This window comes from Acanthaster planci, linkage group LG05 (genome assembly GCF_054643075.1).
Source record: "Acanthaster planci isolate LZ-2023a linkage group LG05, COTS_SCS, whole genome shotgun sequence".
NCBI lineage: Eukaryota > Metazoa > Echinodermata > Asteroidea > Valvatida > Acanthasteridae > Acanthaster > Acanthaster planci.
This window is the reverse complement of record NC_141781.1, coordinates 5,014,494-5,029,278: the sequence shown is the minus strand read 5'-3', so window position 1 is coordinate 5,029,278 and position 14,785 is coordinate 5,014,494. Positions and strand designations below refer to the sequence as shown.

Sequence of the window (14,785 nt, the reverse complement as noted above, 5' to 3'; positions counted from 1 at the left end):
TTTTAAAAGTTAACATACAAGTATGTAACCTTGGACATTTCTGGGACATACCACTAGCTACCTGTAGCCTCTTAAACAATAGTCATCTTAAAATAGAAAATAGTTACTTGAAAAAATAAAACAACAAAGTCACGTATTGTCTGACTGTTTTTCTGAGAACCATCGACAACACAGTCGAGGAATGACGTTTTTATTTATACAAATTCCCTAAGCTTCAGTTAGAGGTCAGTCTAAGAAAACTTTGGTTACCATGGAGTAGCACGAACCGTTGATCCCTGGGGCAAGACGGCTGCCAGTTCATTGGACGCCCTCTTCCCTGTTTATTGCCTTAGCCCCATGAACCGCTGCCTCGGATTGGAAGCTCGTTGTCAGTACCATGTCGGTACCAATCACGGTCTTGCAAAAACTACTGCGCGACCAGAAGGTGCCCTTCTACAAGGAGTTCGGAGGGATACGTATTCATGCCACGGCCTTGTCGAGCAAACAGCTTCGTGCCACCTCGCTCAATCTGGACTCTGCGAAGCCTACGGTACAGCCTTAAGGTGCACGTTTGCCATGATGAGGGGGACATTAGTGATTCTTCTTGCACTCTGCATAACGGGTAAGCTGTGATATATTACTCGAGGAACATGACTCAAACGCTTTTGACCTATATTCATAGTCCTCCACCCCAAACATGCAAAAAAGAGGAAGTCAGAACAGCTGAAGCGGTTTCAGATTCTTTCGTCTTTTATCGGTGCAGACTGTTGTCAAATGAGTGTCTGCATGTACGCGAGCATTACAGTATGTGCTATAACTTACATCAGGCAGGAATGAAGACACGGTGCGCAAAGCTGTGGAAGAATTTCTTTGTGAAATCACCTTACCTCCATGTGAAACAGACGAGCAGTATGTTTATATCTGCGTGGCCATAATAGTGGACGCCAGCGCTGAACTATCTCACGGTGATGTTTTCTTGCTCTGACCTATTACCTGATGGTTTCCAGACGGTACTCTAGACGGTTCATTCCGATTCTTTAATGTAAACTGTGACCAGTAGTGGGGGGGGACTGTTGAAAACACTTTGACCTTTGACCCAGAAAAGGGAAAAGGTCATAAAATGCATAAGTATAATAATAATATGATATTGATATGAATAGGAATGAGGTGTAGGGTGAAAAATTCTGGCACAGGTTGACCTTTGGTAAGGGATAGGCATAAGGTCAGAAAGTCTGGCACAGGTTGATCCTGGTGAATGGGATAAAATAGGAATGAACATAGCACGGGGTAAACATTTTTGGGCACAATTTGACCTTGCTTATGAAATTATGGCACAACATGATGAAACAGGATGAGTCATATCGTGTGTGATGGCATACTGACTGGCCCACCAGGAGGCCCAAAAGTAATGAGGAAGTAGGAAGCGATAATCCCTACACAATAGACAGCTCGTGCCGTAGGTTAATGAGAGGGATAATCCCTAGATAATGGCTGTATGTAGTGGCTGAGCTGTGTTGGAGGACTATTGTGTTAATGGTTACATTGTGTACGTTGGAAGTGAGCGTTGGTCTGACTAAAGGTCTGACCTTTGGACACTAAGGAAGAGAGGGCGCCCACATGCTAGCGGTCTTGGGTTTGGCTTACTATGGCTACCGAGATTTGATCGATACGGGAAGAAGACTCTGTTGTCCCTAGCTGAATTTTTTAATCGTTTGAACTACAGTGTTTTACGTCCCGTTACCCTGTACATGTATACGTTTCACAAATTCAGAGCGGAGCGTTACTCTCGTTCTTTATCGCGGAACCTAAATGTGAAATACAGCATTATATAAAATTAAGAATTCTGGGGGTGGCATGACGTCAGTTGGAGATTTTTAATACGTAGCAAAGTGGTAAATTTATTCGTCGTGCTGTGGAATATTGTGTAGAAGTTCTGGCCAATATCTGATCTGCGAATTATTATTCGATAGTCATACCGATAAGTATAACACAAAACAAATTCGGTGGACTTCACATATTGGTTTCTGGCAGGTTTGTACTGGTACCGTTTTATTTCCGGAAGGGGGTTGACCAACAAACCCAATCACTCGGGACCATATATAGGCCTACGTGCATTTCACACACTTCAACCCTTTGTAAGGATCTGTTATAGACAAATCCGGTGACCATGGTAACATTATACATGCAACTGGTCATTCGCGGTGGCCCCCGCCAATGGCTTAAAGCACTGTGATAATTGCTGCGCGATGGCATTGTTCTATGACAGTCGCTCTACAGGAAATCACATATGCAGCAAGGTATGAGACGGAGAGAACCCCCCCCCCTGCTTTGTGTTGGTCATTGTCTCGCAGGAATCTGGGGAATTCCTTTCAGACATCTTGGGGGGATGTGTTAAGTAACAATAGTCTGGAATGTGTATAGGGATTGGACATGTTGGGGGGGGGGAACCCCTTGGTCTCATTTTTTGCTGGGTATAGGAAATCAACAGACTGCTGTCTGCCATTAAATGGGGCCATTTGAAAATCATGGGATTCCTCTATTGCCGAGGAGTTGCGTCGAATTTTTTTCCCAGGCCGTTTCTTACTTTTTAAAAATTTTGCTGTCTGTTTTCAAGCTTTTTGTTGTAGAGCCATCGGTCGCCGGGCCTATCTACCGCCCTCTGTCGTACCTCCACTGTGTCGAGATGAGGGAATATTGGCCTACGACGGTGCGCCCCCGAGTCCGTTCGGAGTGGAACTTAATGACAGCATTGGCCACATGCAAGGTACTAGCCATTTAGGCCAAAGGCATCATCAGTGGAAAGCCGTGGTTATCCTGGGTCTGTTGAAATTAATGTCCAGCTTCCGATATGATATGACGTATGGCCCGGGTCATTCTGGGGAAATTCAAGTCGCTAATTTGCGATCGGCTAAAGAAACATACAAAAACACGTCGAAAGAAAAAGAAAAAGATATGTCGCGTTCAATGTGACAGATGCTTTTTCACATAGCACTTGGACTAGGATTTGTGGTAAGCATTTGAAAGACAGGATGAGAAAAGACAATGCCAGGGCAGGGCACTAGATGGAAAGAAACAAGCATACCTGTAGTACATCTTTGCATTGGCTTAGGGAGTTATTGCGGGAGACTGTGTTATAGTATAGCACCATGCTGCTGGACCGCGATAATGCCATCTTACTGTGCTGTGATATTAAACCATGTGGCACAGTAACATATGGTACTGATTGTTTTAACCATATTAACACCGTGGAAAAGTACCATACCGAACCATGTGTAATATTGTGGTATGTACTGTACCATGGTATTTAACCACGGTCTGACAGTAATACCATGATGTAGTATACCACTGTGCCATGTTAATACTGCGATACGTACCAGACTATTGTAATGCATAGTAAACATGCTGCAAGCCATGGTAAATCTCCTAGGTTATTTCAGTGGTAATAATTTAGTACCATGCTGGTCCTTATGGTGAGTGATACCGACAGCGTGGATTTGAAACAAAGTATAACCATGGTTTTTCCAAGGTACTTTTTCATTAAGAGGAACGGTGACTGCGTGGAGGAGAGTGTTTCTTACGTCCGAGAGCAGACTTTAGGGACTGTCGAAGTATAATGGAATATCCCAGATGAAATGTGGTTTTTTTTTCATCAGATCTCATGGACTCGGGATGCTCGAACAAACTAGGTCGTTACCTCTGCACCGCCCACTTCCCTCGGTTAAACCTGATCCGCCAAGGAGTGGACAGTGAGTCGGTCTACCTGCGCCCGTGTGCCGAGCTCTGCCGGACCATTTGGCGCGACTGCCGGCCCACCGCCCGCCAGCTTCGTGTGGAAAGGACACCAGAGTTTGAATGTAACAAGTATTTCCCTTTGATGAAGAAATGGCAATGCCTGTCTGGTGAGTAGTTCAAAGAAATCAAGCAAATTCCGTTACTTTGAAATACGAAGGACTTCTTTATTGTGCTTAACTGCCTGGGAAAGGATCGGTCGAATAACCTGCATGGAAATAGTGAAACATGTGTGAGATATTCTCCTTATTATCTTCTTTTCATAATTATGTTCTGGTTTGGGCTTTGATATCACTTCCATGCAGATCTCTTCCCACCGAACCAACCTTCGAATTGGATCACAGCCGTCAGCCGGCACAGCGTGGAAAAGGCTTCCGTCCGGTACCTCTCTCCAGCGTCCACCACGCAGGCAATTCGCATCCGCTTCACTAATGACACCAGCTCTGCAGTCGAGAGAGAAATCTTTCATCTTGTCGATCCCGAACAAGGCCCACCCGTTCGCACGATTGAGATCTTTCCCCTTTGGAACCCAGGAAGTTATAGCATTGAAATCACAGCCTTGAATGACTTCGGAGAGGGCACAACGACAATCGCAAACATACCGGCGTATGAGGGTAAGTTCCCGACAACTTCAACATGTATCTTCCGAGGCAATTGGTTTCACAGTCTTGAAACATACTAACATTTTAGTTCATACCTACTTTTGCCGAATAATTTTCTGGTTTACCCCACTGTCAGTTGGACGGTGGTATACTTAAATAATGTATACCATAATTATTATGAAAAAAAGACAGAGGCTTGCTTCCATCTTGTGTGCCATGGTGCCTTGAAGAATGGTATTTGTGAGGGAAATTTTACCCAACCTGTTCTGGACATATCAGTTGAAGGTAAAATTGTGTGTGTAGTCACTCTGCAGCATGTTACCATGAGAGCCTCCGAAAATAATGTCGATCGGTAAGAGAATAACACTTGTAGCAGGATCACTCAAAAAGGAATCATTAGGCCTTTCCGATCCGATCGGAACAAAAGAGGGCGTGTTTTTTTGTTTGTTTGTTTGTTTGTTTTTGGTTTTCACCGCATACGTGCGCCATGAGGCGCGCAAGTATATGCGCGTTTGACACGGAGCACGCCGAGTACGCGGAACTAATTAATTGCAGCATCTATGGTCTTTGCGTACACGTAGAATGCGTGCAAGGACCCGCTTGTAACTAACTGTCTTTCTTTCGCCGATTGGGGTAGCCTTTCGTCAAGGCCTTCGTGGCTGTGTGTATGTGTAACTGCAAAGCGACTGGATAGGAAACCAGGTGAGTTGCGCGGCGCCATGCGTGCATGTGGTCTCCGGTCCAGTCGCCTTACAGTTACACACACACAGCCTCGAAAGCTTAACTAAAGGTTACGATTGTGGGTGCACTTCAGCAGTGCGTTGAATATCATGTTCCATATGTGCCATCCGGCGTCGCATTTTTCAACCGGCGTCGCATTTTTGACGGGCGTCGCATTTTTCAACGGGTGTCGCCTTTCAGTGTGAATAAGCCATTAATCATCATTGGTCAACCTTGGTCCAGCCGGACCTGACCTTGTTGACTTGGATGCTAAAAGTGTGCGTACATATTTGTAATGATTATGGAAAGCGCTAAATTAGCTGAAAAATGTAACGCCGGTCGACAAATGCGACGCCCGTTGGAAAATGCGTCGCCCGGTCGAAAAATGCAACGCCCGGTCGGAAAATGCGACGCCCGTTGAAAAATGCGACGCTGGATGGCACATGTGGAACACCATAGTTGAGATCGAGAGCTTGATGCCACTAGTCGCCATTTTTAGATGTGCTTACTCGCCAATTGCTCAATAAAATCTCACTGGGAGACTCAAAATCTAAGTCAAAGTGGGATTTGTGTTCAATACTGGCCGGGTTGTTTTGTGGAGTCAGTTTATCGATTCTTATACGAAGGGTAGAAAAATAAAATCTTACTTGATATCTATTCACAAGTCATTTAGATGTCGCCCCATTCTCTTCCATGCATATTGCATTGAAACCTGGAAAATGGTAGCCACCTTTGGAAGCCCGAAGTCAGTCTACAGTGAGAGACCAGTGGACCATGACGGCGTTGTGCTTTCTTCCACAGACGCCCCTAACGACGTTCCAGACGATCACGGTGGGCATTGTGAGAACATCACTGTGCCACTCTGCCAATCCGACATCGGCTACACAAAGACCTCCATGCCTAACTTCCTCCACCATCAGAAGCAGGACGATGCAGGGATGGAAGTTCACCAATTCTATCCTTTGGTGAAAGTGCAGTGTTCGCCCTTCATTAAGACGTTCCTGTGTTCCTTATACACCCCAGAGTATGCATTTTGTTTCCATCAGGGGCCTGCGGTCCTTTAGTACATTCCATTGCCTCCCACCCCGCAAAAGATGCATTCTTGCTCTATAAACTCGATATTCAGTTGGAAAGGCCCTTAAAAGGGTGTGGAAATTGAATTATATTGGTGAATTTTTAGCTAGTGTTACAAAATCAATACCTGTGGTGTGAACACGGTGACTGTAGTATCCTCATCTTACTATACCAGGCAAGATATGGGACGGAGGGGTACCCCCCTTACCTGTCCAATCCCTATACACACTCTAGACTATGGGGGGGGGGTTCTTTCCGTCCCATATCTTGCTTCAAATGCTTCTTACAGGTGCACCGATGGTGCGAGCCGCCCTCTGCAGCCCTGTAGAGAGCTTTGTGGACTGGCAAAGGACGGATGCGAAGAACTCATGAATAATTTTGGATTCGCTTGGCCAGAGCATCTGGTGTGTGAGAATTTCCCCAGCTTCAGTGAAGGACATGAATGCTACTTAGGAGGTAATGTACGCCTACACACAGTCGTACATGTTTAGAGTTAATCTATTGCATCAGGTGCTTTCACTGCTCAGCGGGTTTACTAATTCATGTCCACTTTTCCCGATTTGAAAGGATCGCAAAAGATCCATGGGGAGAGTTTTTAACACCAGTGAAAAGTGCTGGTGTAGTCTGCTGAGAACACCGGATAACACTGATCCTCGTGTGCTTTCAAAAACATTAGTAACTGAAAAAGTCTTGTGCATTAGACAATGTGCTATGTGGAAATATCAGTGGCTTATTACTGCTTTTCTAGATGCATCTGTCAACGTAACCGATGACACCCATTCAGTGGAAGATGTTCCGCTATGTGAAGACATCACTTTGCCGTTGTGTCGCGACATCGGCTACACCAAGACATCTATGCCGAACATCTTAGGCCATCAAACTCAAGACGAGGCAGGATTGGAAGTCCACCAATTCTTTCCCTTGGTGAAAGTGCAGTGTTCGCCCTTCCTGAAGACACTTCTGTGTGCCGTCTACACTCCACAGTATGCATTTTCTTTTTTCACGAGAGAGGAGCCTGCGTTTCCATTTTATTTTACCCCGACATCTCTGACAGATTCATTCTTGTTCCATAAATTCGATCGTTTGGAAAGATCCCGAAAAGGCATATTCATTAAAGTACATAGCCTTAGTTTTTTGGGGGGCAGGTGCTTCGAGATCAACACTTGTGATATGAATATTAGCTTGTATTATAACATTCACGTCTTGCAGATGTACTGATGGTGAAAAGCGCCCTCTGCTGCCCTGCAGAGAGCTTTGCGCACAGGCAAGGGACGGTTGCGAAGAACTCATGAATGATTTCGGATTCGCTTGGCCACAGAGTCTTGCGTGTGAGAACTTTCCCAGCTTCAGTGAAGGAAACGATTGCTACATAGGAGGTAATGTACATTAAGCCTTGTGTGTTTGAAAAGGCTTATTTTATGCATAAGGTTCGTTGACTGGCCAGCCGGTGGTTGTTAACCACTCACCCCTCTCCATCTTTAAAAGGATTGCAGAAGGATTTCCGTCTCCTCTTTTGTACATCCCTGTAGTTTGTATGTAGTGCACAGAGGGTACTATACACGATCAGACTAAGCCAAAGAACACTGAGCTGGTTAGTAAGATAACAATCACCCAGCAAAGAAAGCAAACTGCAGTGCTTGCTGTTATCCACTATTTTCTTGGCTGAAACAATTCCTTATAGATGTTTTTCAATACGATGCACCTATGACCTCTTGAGGGAGCTTGGACTTTGTGAATTGGCCACATTTGGAAGAACTCCCCAGGAAGTATTTACTCAGCAGAAATACAAACCAAGTCATACTTTATCCGAATTATACTACGTTATAAGTATATTATTGTATGTCGCAAAGGAAATAGAAAAAATATATAGATACATGTATATTTGGCTACAAAAACACAATTCCTTTTGCGCTTTCAAAAGCACCAGCCGAGAGGATGCTTGGTGTTTCTTGTGTGTCGAAGAAAGCACTATGTAGAAAGATATCAATGACTGGCTTGTTTCCGTTTTTATGACGTCCTGTCAACGTCATTCACCTAGAAGGAGGTGTTCCGCAGCAGTGTGAAGACATCACTGTGCCCATGTGCATGTCCGACATCGGCTACACCAAGACAGCCATGCCGAATATCTTTGGCCATCTACTTCAGGACGAGGCAGGATTGGAAATCCATCAGTTCTGGCCACTGGTGGAAGTCGGATGTTCATCCTTTCTGAAGACACTGCTGTGCGCCGTGTACACTCCAGAGTACGCACTGGTCTTTCTCTCCTCGAAGTGGGAGGGAGGACGTTATTCCATTTGAAAATGGGAGTTTTGTGGCGTGTGTAAATCGAGGGCATAGGTGGTGAAAACAAAATTACTATAACTGCGGGCATCTCCGATTGGAAAAAGTGTACCAAACTCTTGAGAGCTGTTTAAAAGGAAGCCATTGGAAATAGTCCATATAAAACATAACTGAATATGTCATGTGAGGTTAGAACACCATGTTCATTTTGAGGGAGGATAGAAATCGAAAGAAATATGGGAGGACTCACTTTTTGTTCTCTGGTCGATGTTGTTAATTTGTTGGGAAAAGTCCTTGAATGTACACTGTTAAATCAGAGCAGTGGCCAAATTTCGTGGCGGAGTCTCAGTCGAAACATCTGGCAAGATTACTTTAAAATGGAGTATATAAAGCTTTTTGCATTTTTTCCTCTCTTTTTTTGGTACTTATACGTTTTGGTTGTTGGGAGTTCCAAAAACCTTCAAGATCTCTTTTTTTTCTCTCCTAGTTAAAAAGTATGGACATAGTTTACCTTCATCATAATCTTCCTGGGACTTGCGCCCCGGTAACATTGCCTGTGATCGGTTGCCCGTCTCTTGCAGGTGTACTGAAGGCTCCAACAGCCCAAACCAGCCTTGCAGGGAGCTTTGTGTACCAGCCAGGGACGGGTGCGAAGGGCTCATACGTGCGTACGGATTCTCCTGGCCCGACAGCCTGATGTGCGAGAACCTGCCTAGCTTCGCTGAAGGAAACGATTGTTTTCTAGGGGGTAATTGTGCAGTCACCTTTGATAGTTTTACGTGTATCGAAGCCGCATGGAGTTTCCCGAGGTTTCGCTCGGATTTATAGCTCGTCTGCTCACCCCCTTCTTGACGATCGTGAGAAATCAATCAAGATGTTCCGTGGGCCATCGATTCACAACCAAACGAATGGGAACAGCACAACAGCCATGGGGAAGCGACGAGGTCATGAGTTTGTCTAAATATTACGGGATTGCTGCCTTCTAAGCAATAGCAGACACGATTCACAAGCACAATACGCTGCAATGAGCTTTGTTGACACGTGGACTTATGTTTTTTTTTCAAATTTGCTAAGTCACTATCCACCTCGAGTAGAAGCACCCCCTCATCGGTTGAAAAGAGCCACGTTGGTCTCGAGTATTCATTTTCTTGGTTCAGTTAATTGTTCGTGAACAGGCGGTGCTCAGTTAGTGCCAAAGGAGTCTCCGTTGCTAAGGAAATAGTGCTTTCTCTTGGTCCAGCTGGAGGCCTTTTGTCCTGTCCGCCCCCAAAAATGTGCGTTTAAAAGGACCGGGCATGACCTTTGGCCCAGAGAACCACTGTTTACTGATTTGTTTCATAGGCGCCATTCTGGCAGAAAAGAAGACAATGTTCACAGATGTAAGCGTGAAATACAAAAAAGTCTCAGAGTGAAAAAGAATATGTTTTGATATGGAATTTCATTAAAAAAACCGACAACACAGTGTAGTAGAACACAGTCAACGCGAAAGCGTGCGAAACTTGCGACCAGGAAACTTGCTTTCACACGAATGGCTATGGTTCTGGTATTATAAAGTAGAATGATGATATCTTGGTTTTGAACCAGGTGTCCACTCATGTAATGTACGCGGGGATTATGTCCCTTCACAGGAGTGCCGGTGACAGATACCCAGCCCCATGAGCGATGCCAAGACATCACCGTGTCCATGTGCCGTTCTGACGTCGGATACAATTACACTGCCATGCCCAACCCCATCGGCCATCAGTTGCAGAGCGACGCAGAGCTACAGCTGCAGACCTTCGTGCCGCTCGTGCAGTACGGCTGCTCACCCCACGCCGGAAGCTTCTTGTGCGCTATGTATTTGCCCTTGTACGTTCCGATGAGTTGGCATCAGCAGGAAACCAATTAAACTGATGGTTGGAATAAATTACGCATGAAAACATGGCGAACAAAATTGAAATGCCCGAAAAAAGGTCTAGGAATATTTGTCAGGAATTGAAAACGCCAACAGTCTAGTAATGGTGTTAGGTCCGTCTTAGAGGGCTTCATTACGGATATCATGGAACAAAGCAATTTTTTGATTACTTCAGAAAAATCCCCATTTTGTCCTATGCACTCAAACTCAAATAAATGATTGCATAAATCATGTTCTTGTTAGTTTTTGTATGAATTGTTCAATTTACGAATGATTTGCCACTACGGTCACGTTGTGTTACAGGTGCGACACCTCCAGCGGGGCCCAGGTGCTACCTTGTCGGGAGCTGTGTGACTCTGTCAGGAGAAATTGCTCCACGGTGCTGCATGAATTTGGCTTCAGTTGGCCGGAATCACTGGTGTGTGAAAATCTACCAAGTCGAAATAGCGGGTCTACTTGCTACTTAGGAGGTATGGCCAAAGTGCGTGGTTGATGGGGGCGTGTACGTAGGCTAGGGGGATGCAAATTCGGCAAATTTTGCTGGAAAAAAAATTGAGCCATTCCTATTGGTGGGAAGCCCGTCATGTGGTCAGTCTTAAACGGTCGACAATTAAATTCAGACTCCTATGAAATCTGTTACGTGAATACTATCCATTAGTCCGTATTTTGATTTTGAGAGCCCCAAATCACAAATTTTATGTGTTGATTTACTCATTCTGATACACGAAAGGTATTCATGAATTGGAATTATCATGTGCCTTGCCGTTGACAGATTAACCACAAGCGATTGAAGGCAAGTCGAAATCTTTTGAAAACCCGACCAACTGTGCGATGATGCAAGCCACGCTTTGCGCATCGTTTTGTTCCCCAAATACATCACGCCGTTTGCCCAATTTTTTTTTTAACTCGGGGTCTGATTTTTTCGAGAGATCCAAGTCTGAACTTTGAGGCATTCAGTTGAAGGTTGAATTATTGAATCATTCCCTCAAAGAGTAGATTTTTAAGCATTCACTCGAAGTATGGATGAATTTTCGAGCCGTTCGCTTGAAGTCACAAAATGTTTCGAGGCATTCTTTCAATGTTTATTGGATTTTCAAGGTATCCAAGGGAAAATCAAGCCTCAAAATGCGGGTTGGGTTAGCCGGTTCCTTTAACCCGTTTGTTTAATTCATCTTGTTTGATCCATCCTCATCAGATATGGAGAATTATGAGCCAGATCCGCCAATATTCAATATGACACTGCTCAACTACAGCAGTGTCGTGAAGCCGCGTCGCTACGACGTTCACAACCTCGGCGTGCCGTCCATGTTCCACGGCTGGGTGGATGTTCAGGGGCAGGGCGCCGCCAACGACTACTGTAGGTAAGGCAAGGGCTGAACGGATTCGTCCACGCAGACGGCACGGACTTGTGTACATTGAGATACAAATTAGTTGTGATTCACTCCATGTGGACCATTGGCCGCTATTGTTAGTCACAAATCGCCAAGAACAATGCTGTTTCCACACAGAATGCGTGTAAGTGTGTTACGACCAATTTTTTGAACAAAACTTCGATACCTGCAGCAACGTCTCTGAAATGGATACTAGAAAGGATTATGTTAAGTAGGAAACCTTAAATATTTGGCTGTGATTCATAAAGTCAAATGGTTCAGTGACATTGTCTGACTTGAGGGGAGGGTCAGCTGAGTACTGGAAAGACAAAATGAAAAATTTCAATTAGAAATGACGAATCTGACCGATCTGCTTGATTTCCATGCTCAGGGTGGTCACCAACTCAACCGGCGGCTACCTGCTCTCCTGCTCGCTGGCTGGAATGGGAGGCAGCCAGAGTGACCTGGACTACAACAGCACTGGGTCTTGGTTTGATGCAGGTCACGTGGATACGTGGTACATGATGGACGTCAATGGGGACCGTAGAGATGACTATTGTAGGTAAGAGTGAGACTCTGGAGCGTGCTTTGCCGGGAACATAATTCTGTTGGACTTACAGCCTTCCAAATCCCCACGATGTCTGTGCGGCCTAGTCGTCGATTCTGCACCAACATACAGTTTCCGGTACGGTCTGGATGTTTGTTACCGTATCCTAATATGATTTGATTTGCACTGATGACGTCACGGTTTGTTTACAACAGGCTCGTTCTTAAAGGAGCTGGATCGGAAGCTCCATACTAAAGCCCGACCTGCCAACCTGGCCGTACTTCTCAGAACGGTTCTTCTCAGAACCACACATACTCAAGAAAGAGATTGATACATGGTGCAACCGCAATCATTTTACTCATCTAGTTTCTTTCACCATGAAAACCTTCAAGTCTTATTTGGCCGTACTCCTTCCTGAGGTCAGGCATTACCACACAACAGAATAGAAGGTATTTAAATGAGCCTTCAGTTCATTTAAATGTTTAATCTATTGTGTGGTAATGCCTGACTTCAGTAAGGAGTACGGCATGTTGGCAGGTCTGCTAAAGCGCCCGAGCCCGACGTCATCAGTGTACCTAAGCCTTTTGATGTAATGAGCCAGAGTTGCTCGTGAAAGTTGTACGCATGCTTCACTTAACACGCGCAGCAAGCCTTAAAAACGCTTGACTCAAATAGGCTCACTACTCATCAGTTATAAAAGGGGACTTCATTCTATGCATGAGTAGTTTGTGAGAAAAAAACTTTCATCCTTTACATCATACTTTTGAACCACACCGCCCTTACTAATTGGAGATGTCTTGATGATCACAAATTCCAAATTTCACAAGGGTGGCTGCGGCTCACTACCACAGACTCGTGCGTAATTTGAAGCCGCAGCCAAGTAATTCAGAAATGACCTGAACTGGTTTATCATTGCCTTTCTCTCAAGCGCTTTCAAACGATTTCAACTTATTATCCATCACACCGTCCATTTTTATCTTTCGTTGTGGCATGTTACCTACAGGTGCACTGGCTGCATACCGGCAACCCGTGTTTCGTGTCTGCTGGCCGGTGAGGGTGGTTTCAAGACAGAGACATTAGACTACGAGCCAGAACCAGGTGGCTGTCACTACAGCACCGTGAACCCTTTCTTTGGACGATAGATTCCGTGTGGCTAGAGGACGGTACGGGATTGTTGGATGGACGGATCGGCCCATCAGTTCTCTACAAATTAATGAGTTCTGTGCTTTAGCGAACAATCCTAGCTCTGTTTGATGGTTAAGCCTCTAGACGCGCTTTAATGTGCCTGACGCAAACACGGGTCTTCCCTATTTGAAGAGGATGGCTCAGTATCTCATGAGCATTTGGAAGTCCTCAGAAAGTCTTCAAATCCTACATCGGTAAAAGTGTTTTGTTCCACATATGGTATGTCAAACAGCGCACGTACGAGCACAGCTACACTTAAATGTGAACTTTAGATGTTCTCTCAAATATAACCTGTAGATGAAAAGGATGATGAATGAACTCCTAAAAACGCAGTCGTTACGCTGACTTTAGTTCTGGTACTTGTAACTTGCATTTTCCGGAAAACCCAACAGAGGAGGTTTATTCCGTCTTTTTGAGTAAAGCTACCGAAAAATAGGTATTGCATGATGCTCTGCGACTATTACAATGTGGTTTTTTGTATTCGCCAGCGGAACTTCGGTGGCAAGCGGGTGGGACAACTCCAAGTGTTTCAAAATTGGACAAAGAAAATAAAATGAGGGTAAAAAGTCTCGTCTTCAATCGTAAAATGACTTGGATTCGGATGAAGATTGCAGGACGAGATGCGAGTCAACCAAATATGACCGGACAACCCCTTCGATAACAAAATAAACTTTTCGAAAGAATAGCAAAGTACTACGTTTGTCATAATTTTTTAATTAAGTTGTTCGCTTGTATATAACATAGCATTGTGTGAAATGTTACGTGTTTATACATTATAATCGTACAACATATGCGTGAAGTTAGTTATTATTACACATAAAAGTGTGCTGTAGTGCTGAAACAGAGACTTGATAATTTTTTGTCGATGTCGTGAAAAAATAAACTACATTTTTGACACAAATCGTCTGAACTTCTGTAGTAAATTCGTCCATCAGTAAATGAAATCGTTAATCAAATGTACATTTTACTGGCTGTAGCATTAGTGTTAACATGTTTACATATTGCAAATTCAGAATTTGACCACTAGACCACTTTATGTGACACGTGGAAGTAGTGACCTTCTTGTCCTCGGCACTCTGGCAGAAAGGAAGATTCGGTACAACGGTTGATGATTTTTGGTACAATGGTTGATAATTTTCGGTACAATGGTTGATGATTTTCGGTACAACGGTTGTTGATTTTCGGTACAATGGTTGATAATTTTCGGTACAACGGTGATGATTTTCGATAAATTGGTTGATAAGTTTCGGTACAATTGTTGATGATTTTCGATACAATGGTTAATAATTTTCGGTACAACGGAGATGATTTTCGATAAATTGGTTGATAATTTTCGGTACAATGG

The 14,785-nt window shown here is 44.3% G+C and overlaps 1 protein-coding gene across 3 annotated transcripts in view; it reads left to right on the top strand.

Moving 5' to 3' along the window:
- The window catches only part of LOC110989938 (uncharacterized), a 32,621-nt gene extending 18,280 nt beyond the window's left edge, over positions 1–14,341 (top strand). The window contains exons 1-15 of one of the 3 annotated variants that reach the window (XM_087136644.1): positions 352–601; positions 2,594–2,743; positions 3,633–3,878; positions 4,074–4,382; positions 5,892–6,114; positions 6,454–6,620; positions 6,913–7,147; positions 7,374–7,540; positions 8,203–8,407; positions 9,026–9,192; positions 10,073–10,292; positions 10,642–10,808; positions 11,534–11,699; positions 12,100–12,270; positions 13,259–14,341. In XM_087136644.1, coding sequence (XP_086992770.1) covers positions 556–601; positions 2,594–2,743; positions 3,633–3,878; positions 4,074–4,382; positions 5,892–6,114; positions 6,454–6,620; positions 6,913–7,147; positions 7,374–7,540; positions 8,203–8,407; positions 9,026–9,192; positions 10,073–10,292; positions 10,642–10,808; positions 11,534–11,699; positions 12,100–12,270; positions 13,259–13,397 — 2,778 coding nt within the window. In that variant the 5' untranslated portion in view covers positions 352–555 and the 3' untranslated portion in view covers positions 13,398–14,341. Of the gene's footprint in view, positions 1–351; positions 602–2,593; positions 2,744–3,632; positions 3,879–4,073; positions 4,383–5,891; positions 6,115–6,453; positions 6,621–6,912; positions 7,148–7,373; positions 7,541–8,202; positions 8,408–9,025; positions 9,193–10,072; positions 10,293–10,641; positions 10,809–11,533; positions 11,700–12,099; positions 12,271–13,258 lie in introns of those variants that run through there. The other 2 variants (XM_087136643.1, XM_087136642.1) reach the window with 2 other exon arrangements.
- Positions 14,342–14,785: the final 444 nt, after the last annotated feature.